We start from the raw sequence: 6,000 nt of genomic DNA on the forward strand, positions 1-6,000 counted from the left end.
TGGTCGTTCTTGCGACTATACTGCCAAAGCTGGAACGCCCATGTGGGCGTTCCGTAGCTGCATGATCTCTCGTACAGCACAAGAAGCGTTTACCTCTCCCCATGTATATTTAAATAAATAATCATAATATACATGCACCCCATCTTTATAGCAGGTCGCCGTATCTGTCCCTAGTCACCCTGCCTTCTGCTATAAAGACGGGGGAATGCGTCTATGGTCAGATACGGGTGGTAAGCGTCTAAATTTTAGTCAGCCGGCAGGGTGTCTAGGGACAGACATACGGGTGGTAAGCGTTTAAATTTTAGTCAGCCGGCAGGGTGACTATGGTCAGATAGAACTTGGATGATGGCATCACAGGTCTCAGGTATTATTAGTCCCAGAGCTTGAGAGGATATAGCAGTGCTGTACCTCAGATCCGCAAGGGTCCTCCCAGTAGTCAGGAAACGTAGCGTTGACTAGTGCCAGCATCTCCATGAAGGTAGGGTCATCCATACGAAGATAATTCCTGAAGTCATTGGGAGTTTTCTCCCATATCTTCTTCACCAATGGCATATGGGAGAAGGTGTCTCACCTCAGAAGCCAGTCTCTGGTCCAGCAGCTTTGATTCTTGCTCCTCCCTTTTTGTTTTGGCCATAGCAGCAAGAATGCAAGCACGCACATTTCTTTTCCTCTAGCTCATGATAAAAGTGGTAGAAAACAAACGGAATGAATGAATGAATGTACGTGTTCTCTGCACAGCCAGCACTGATGTAAAAAAGGAAATCACTTTTGTTTAGGTTCTGTGCTCATGCCTCTTTGTTTTGGTATGCCCTTTACCCAGCCCATTATGATAATTTTGTTTATATATATCGTGTCAATAGCCCAAATCGAGAGAGTGTGAACGGTGGTACAATCTTATTCTTGCGACTGTTTGGACAGGTGTGTACACGCGTATCGGCTTGTGTTTCTGGACAGTCGGTCGCGTCCATGGTCGGTCGAACAGTTGCAAGACAACAGGGATTGTATAGATGTATACCCAGCTTTAGTCCAGAGCACAATCAACATTTCAGCCCAGCTCATTTTGAAGCCATGATTCCTTTTGTTAGTTATGGAATAGTGCTGCTGCCTTTTTCATATAACACTTTTACACCAGCAAGCCCGGGTTGCACCCGGGATTTTGGACTTGGCTCCAAGCCGGGTGCGACTCTTTTAGACCGGCTTCCAACCTGGCATAATGCCGGGCAGGTTAAGTCACCACAGTGGAGTAAGTTCATCCCAGTTGCCCGGAGGCAACATAAATATTGGTGTCCCCCCCCTCCCCCACACACACACACACCTTATATAAATATATGAAATGTGAATGCATGTGTATATTTTCAGAATAAAGAGATGGTGAAGTGTCTAAGGTCCTGGTAGGTAGGGGAGTCAGCCACAGAAGCGGCATTCAATTAACTGATTCAAACGCACAGGGGAGGAGAGGTGCCCCCTTAGGAATAGGAGCACGGCAGCAGAGGACTCCATTGCCTCCCAGAGTTACACCTCTGAGTCACCGGAAGCAGGGCCTTAACAGGCACTTGGAGATGAGAGCATCTCCCAGCATCGGCTTTTCCATTGCAGTGGAACGGGTCCTGGGTTGCATCGAACTTGTGTTCGACCCTGAGCACTTGCCGGGTTGATGACCTTACACCACCTGCCGACCAGGGATTTTGCATGCTCCCGTGCAAAAACCCAGGTCTGCAGGGCTGGTGTAAGAAAGATATAACAAAACACACCATAACAGTATTGAAAAAAGGGTGGAGGACCTGCACCATATGTTTTAATAAAAATTATTTTTGGGTTTTGGGTGGAAAAATACCTGCCAGAGGGGAATCTTATATATATATATATATCTTTCCCTACTGGTTTAGGGTGCTCTCTACTGATTTGGATATGCAGTACACAAAAAAAAGAAAAAATAAATCAGTTGTTATAAAATGCACTCCACCCACACAGTCTCATAGGACTATAAAATATAATATGTGATAATCTTTATAACTTTTTATTAGAATTTAATAACTAGGAGGCCTTCTTTCATTGTTGATTGTTTTAGAATTGTATTAATTATATGTCACCTTATAATTAGTTTCCCTGTACCAGGTATTTGCATCGCAAAATATTTAAAATAAAGTGATAGAGAAAAAGAGAATAAAGATTAAAATTTGTCTCTGTAATGGGTTACTTGATTCGATTTTATTTATGCAAACAATTGGATACATCTCAGTATTATATTACAGGTTACACAGTGGTTATTATGTACGTTGGTCCTGTTGCACTGTTTGATGTACCCTGGGATTGCTTTTAATTATCAGAGTGTCCTGCTTAAATTGAATTCTATACCATGTACATATAAAATTTAGTTTCAATGATGGTATTTCTTTAGGCACAGATGGATAGTAAGCCCATCATCCGCTCTGACACTCTGCCTTCTGTTAACAGTATTGCAGTTTACATTGTATGCCAATTGACTACTGCTGATTCATTTTTGTTTCTCTTGCAGCAAGTTCCTGAAGACAACAGCCTGCCTTCAGCTACCTTTTTCAATAATAGTTGTGGCCTTTGGACAGCTACATTTATACAGAGCATCTTATTTTATTACATTCTCTCTTTTTGTACATGCATTATCCAACTTCTTATAGTGCTTTAAAGACAGTGGAATTTTTTTTTATGTAATCTTGAAGCCACTTTTGAGCTTCCCAAAACTGTAATTGTTGTTCGCTAAATTAAAACCAATAAAATACATGTATGTATACATGTAAATATGGAATCTAAATGTATGTTTGCTAGAAATTGCATAAATTTGGTTCTTTACAGAATAATAAATATTTTGTTAATGAAAATACACCATGTTGTGATATGAGTGTTTCCCATTACTAAATAACTTAAATGTACATGTTATATTGTGAAGGTTATATAAAATGTGTGTGTGTGTGTGTGTGTGTGTGTGTGTGTGTGTGTGTGTTGAAATCTGTATTTTTTTTCCCATTTTCTTTTTACTTTTATTACAAAGACTGGGTTTGGTTTGGCTTTATAATAACAACAACAACATAGCATAGACTCAACCAATTGTGAGCTGAATATGTTTGTAAGAAAAAGGCACCTAGGATACAGCTCTGGCTGGACGAAACTACCCTTAAGGCCCATACACACTGGGCGACTTTGAGCTGAAAGTCGCTCAAAACAGCAGGTTTGAGCGTCTTTCAAGCGGCTTTCAACTCAAAGCCAACCAGTGTGTATGGCCTGGCGATGAGCGGTGACCGCTGCTGCGCGCTCTCACAACATCACAGAGAAAGACGTTCATCTGCTGGTTATGCCAGCAGATGAGCGGCTATCAGGGCAGCTTTGCATAGCGATCCGCTATGCAACGCCATCCTCCCCCCTCCGTCAGCGCCAGGCAGGGGGAAAGCCGCTCAGTGTGTATGTACTGAGCGGCTTTCCCCGCAGCGATGAGCCCTATCATCTCTGTCCATACACCCTGGGCATAGTCGCCCAGTGTGTATGGACCTTTAAGGTGTGTACACACTAGACCAGGCCTGGCCAACGTGTGGCTTTCCAGCTGTTGTGAAAATACAAGTTCCAGCGTACCCAGCCACATTTTTGCCATTAAGGAATGCTAAAGCTGTGGCAGAACATGCTGGGATGTGTAGTTTCACAACAGCTGGAGAGCCAAGGCTTGCACTAGACGATTATCGTTACCAATAGTTTTGTGCATACAGTATGTTGTAGTGTGTGTATGCATTATATTGTTAACAATGTGCACTGCCACGGATCATTACCCCTTTTGTCATCTGTTCATGCAGTAAAATAATGACTACTGTATAATGTCAGTGACGGCATGCTCCTTAATATGTCCACTGGAATATAATTTGCTAAATCTTTTAATGTGAATTCACTATATCATTTGGTCAGGAAGTAAGCCAGTTCAAGGAGAATCGTTGACGACATGGCCTTGTTTGCAGTGTTGTCTAGTGTAGACCATGCTTAAGTGAAGTGTACAGATGCCAGATAAACAGAGGAAGGAGCCTGAGCATTGTCAATATGTTTGACTCACTGACCTGTGATCCTGTGCCTGTACCTGCAATTTTTGTCTCATTATATTTGGAACAAGGGTGTGCAATCTAACCTCCCCCCATATATGCATATAATACAATGACAGTATACAGTAGGTGTTTGATAGGGCATTTTAAAAGCCAAAGATATTTCTGTTTCTGTGATATAGTTATCCTGTTAATGAAAAAAAAATATCACTGTGCACGGAATAAGGTGGTAAATCTATTAGATATATATATATATATATATATATATATATATACATATATACACACACACACACAGTGTGTGTATATATATATATATATATAAGCCAGCAGTGTCTCCGTCACTCCGTTGCCCCGGGTTAAAGGGTGTCTTTGCACTGGTGCCTTCCGGTGTGGCGTGCAGCCACTGTAAATAGCAGGCGGGTTATGGCGGCACTTAGGGATGGCATCCCTCTGACGAAGTCTGACGACGAAACGCGTTGGGGCGTGGCCAGAGTGACGCCAGACTATCCCCACTGACCGGGCTAAGGAGAAGCTGCCGGGACCCGTGCAAGCATCGACACTGCTGGACACTGCGGTGTGTCGCGCTGAGAGGTTCCGTGAGTCTGTAATTACCATCTGCTGACGGCGGGCTTGCTCTTGTAGCTGATGTGCCAGTGGGATTTTGTATTGAATCATGTGGTTTTAAGTCCACACCTGACGAACTGTCTGGTACGGACGCTCTATTTATTTTAAACAGACTGTTTAAACTGTCTTTTTTAAACAATTAAAAAGGTACTACACCATAGGCGCCCCCTTTGCTCTTTTGTTCCATATATATATATATATATTTATTCCAAAGACAAAAACCTTACGGTTTCACATGTCCCATTAAGGCTTCTTACAAATTATCTGGCATTTCAGAAACCTGTTGTAACTCTTCCACTCAAACGCCAAAAAGCAATGAAATTCCGATCATTAAGGCTGATGCCTTAATGGACGTGTTCCTTGCACAATACAGATATGGTACGCCATCACAGCCTGTGGGTAAGTGCAGATTCAGCACTCTCACAGAGTGATATTGCTGTCACTCACACAATGGTGGAGCTGCCAATGCACAGATTTGTGTGCTCATTGGAATACACACATGCAGTCTATGCAACTGAAGGTCTGAGCAGTTATGTGGCGCACTCATCCTAATAAGTACCCGCAATCATTTAAAACTGTCTATACCTCTGAGTTACTATAGTGTTCATTCTAGCACCCGTCATCTTTGAAAACCCATGCAGTTCCTCTTCCCTGCCTGGGGTGTAGCTGTCTGCTGTAGTGTTTCTAGCACAGTGTGGTCTGTATATCAGCACTGCAAACCAGACCTGTGCTAGAAACACTACAGCAGACAGCAACACCCCAGACAGGGTAGAGGAACAGCATAGGTTTTCAAAGATAATAAACACTATTACTAAAACTATCCCACTGAGGGTCCAACATCTTTCACACTCACTACATATATCCATTTAATTTAGTATTCACATGCAGTTACCAAAAACATATTTCATAATTGCAAAAACTATAATACTCCCAACTACTATGCATCTACACTTTCTTCATGCTGCTCTGTCTTCCCCGATACCTACTGCTGTGTGTATTGCCTCATCTGCACCAATGTGTCTTTCCCCGTCTGTGCTGCCCTGTCTTTCCACACAGCTGCTACTGTTTTCTTCTATCTGTGCCACTGGCTTCCCCTCTATTGGTGATACTCTGTCTTCCCCTCCATCCATGCTGCTCTGCCCGCCTCATCCATGACAGTTTCCTTTCATCTGTACTGCTGTCTTTCCTCCAACTGCTCCTCTGTTTTCCACCCAATCGCATCACTCTGCCTTCCCTTCCCCAATCTGTGCCACTGTTTTCCACCCATCTGCTTCGTTCCCTCATCCCTCATCAGTGCTGCTTAGCCTTCCTACTATCTACG

At 42.9% G+C, this 6,000-nt stretch overlaps 1 protein-coding gene across 1 annotated transcript in view; it reads left to right on the top strand.

Moving 5' to 3' along the window:
* PGAP1 (post-GPI attachment to proteins inositol deacylase 1) overlaps positions 1-2,857 on the top strand; it is a 466,817-nt gene extending 463,960 nt beyond the window's left edge. The window contains exon 27 of the mRNA XM_083153565.1: positions 2,516-2,857. Within this exon, the coding sequence (XP_083009691.1) occupies positions 2,516-2,654 (139 nt within the window). The 3' untranslated portion in view covers positions 2,655-2,857. The remainder of the gene's footprint in view (positions 1-2,515) is intronic.
* The last annotated feature ends 3,143 nt before the right edge of the window (positions 2,858-6,000 follow it).

Source organism: Crinia signifera, chromosome 7 (assembly GCF_055691185.1).
Source record: "Crinia signifera chromosome 7, ASM5569118v1, whole genome shotgun sequence".
Classification (NCBI taxonomy): domain Eukaryota; kingdom Metazoa; phylum Chordata; class Amphibia; order Anura; family Myobatrachidae; genus Crinia; species Crinia signifera.